The 601-nt window shown below is 61.9% G+C and overlaps 1 protein-coding gene across 1 annotated transcript in view; it reads left to right on the top strand.

The window, feature by feature from the left end:
• The window catches only part of LOC119592930 (extensin-like), a 2,366-nt gene extending 1,905 nt beyond the window's left edge, over positions 1–461 (top strand). The window contains exon 2 of the mRNA XM_037941822.1: positions 46–461. Within this exon, the coding sequence (XP_037797750.1) occupies positions 46–461 (416 nt within the window). The remainder of the gene's footprint in view (positions 1–45) is intronic.
• Positions 462–601: the final 140 nt, after the last annotated feature.

Raw genomic sequence — 601 nt, 5'->3', positions numbered from 1 at the left:
ATAAATACATAAATAAAAAGATTAGACCACGCCCCTCTGAACCAGCCTGCGGGCAAACAAGGCAAGTTTCCGAAGCCTCGAACCCGAAGCCTCGAACCCGAAGCCTCGACCCGAAGCCTCGACCCGAAGCCTCGACCCGAAGCCTCGACCCGAAGCCTCGAACCCGAAGCCTCGAACCCGAAGCCTCGAACCCGAAGCCTCGAACCCGAAGCCTCGAACCCGAAGCCAAGCCTCGAACCCGAAGCCTCGAACCCGAACCAAGCCTCGAACCCGAAGCCTCGAACCCGAAGCCTCGACCCGAAGCCTCGACCCCGAAGCCTCGAACCCGAAGCCTCGACCCCGAAGCCTCGACCCCGAAGCCTCGAACCCGAAGCCTCGAACCCGAAGCCTCGAACCCGAAGCCTCGAACCCCGAAGCCTCGAACCCGAAGCCTCGACCCCGGTCCCGATCTCCCCCATTAACCCCTTCCCCCCCCCATCAGACTAGCCGAGGGGAGTCTTCAAGATGGAGAAACTCATCTCGACTCGGCCAAGATGAGAGCGAAGTCTGTCCTGCCGTGGCTCGGGGCGACGGGGAGTGAGGAGGACGGTTGGTTGCTTTT

The sequence above is a fragment of the Penaeus monodon genome, chromosome 31 (genome assembly GCF_015228065.2).
Source record: "Penaeus monodon isolate SGIC_2016 chromosome 31, NSTDA_Pmon_1, whole genome shotgun sequence".
Lineage (NCBI taxonomy): Eukaryota > Metazoa > Arthropoda > Malacostraca > Decapoda > Penaeidae > Penaeus > Penaeus monodon.
Note: the sequence above shows the minus strand (reverse complement) of the source record. Positions and strands in the feature narration are given on the sequence as shown.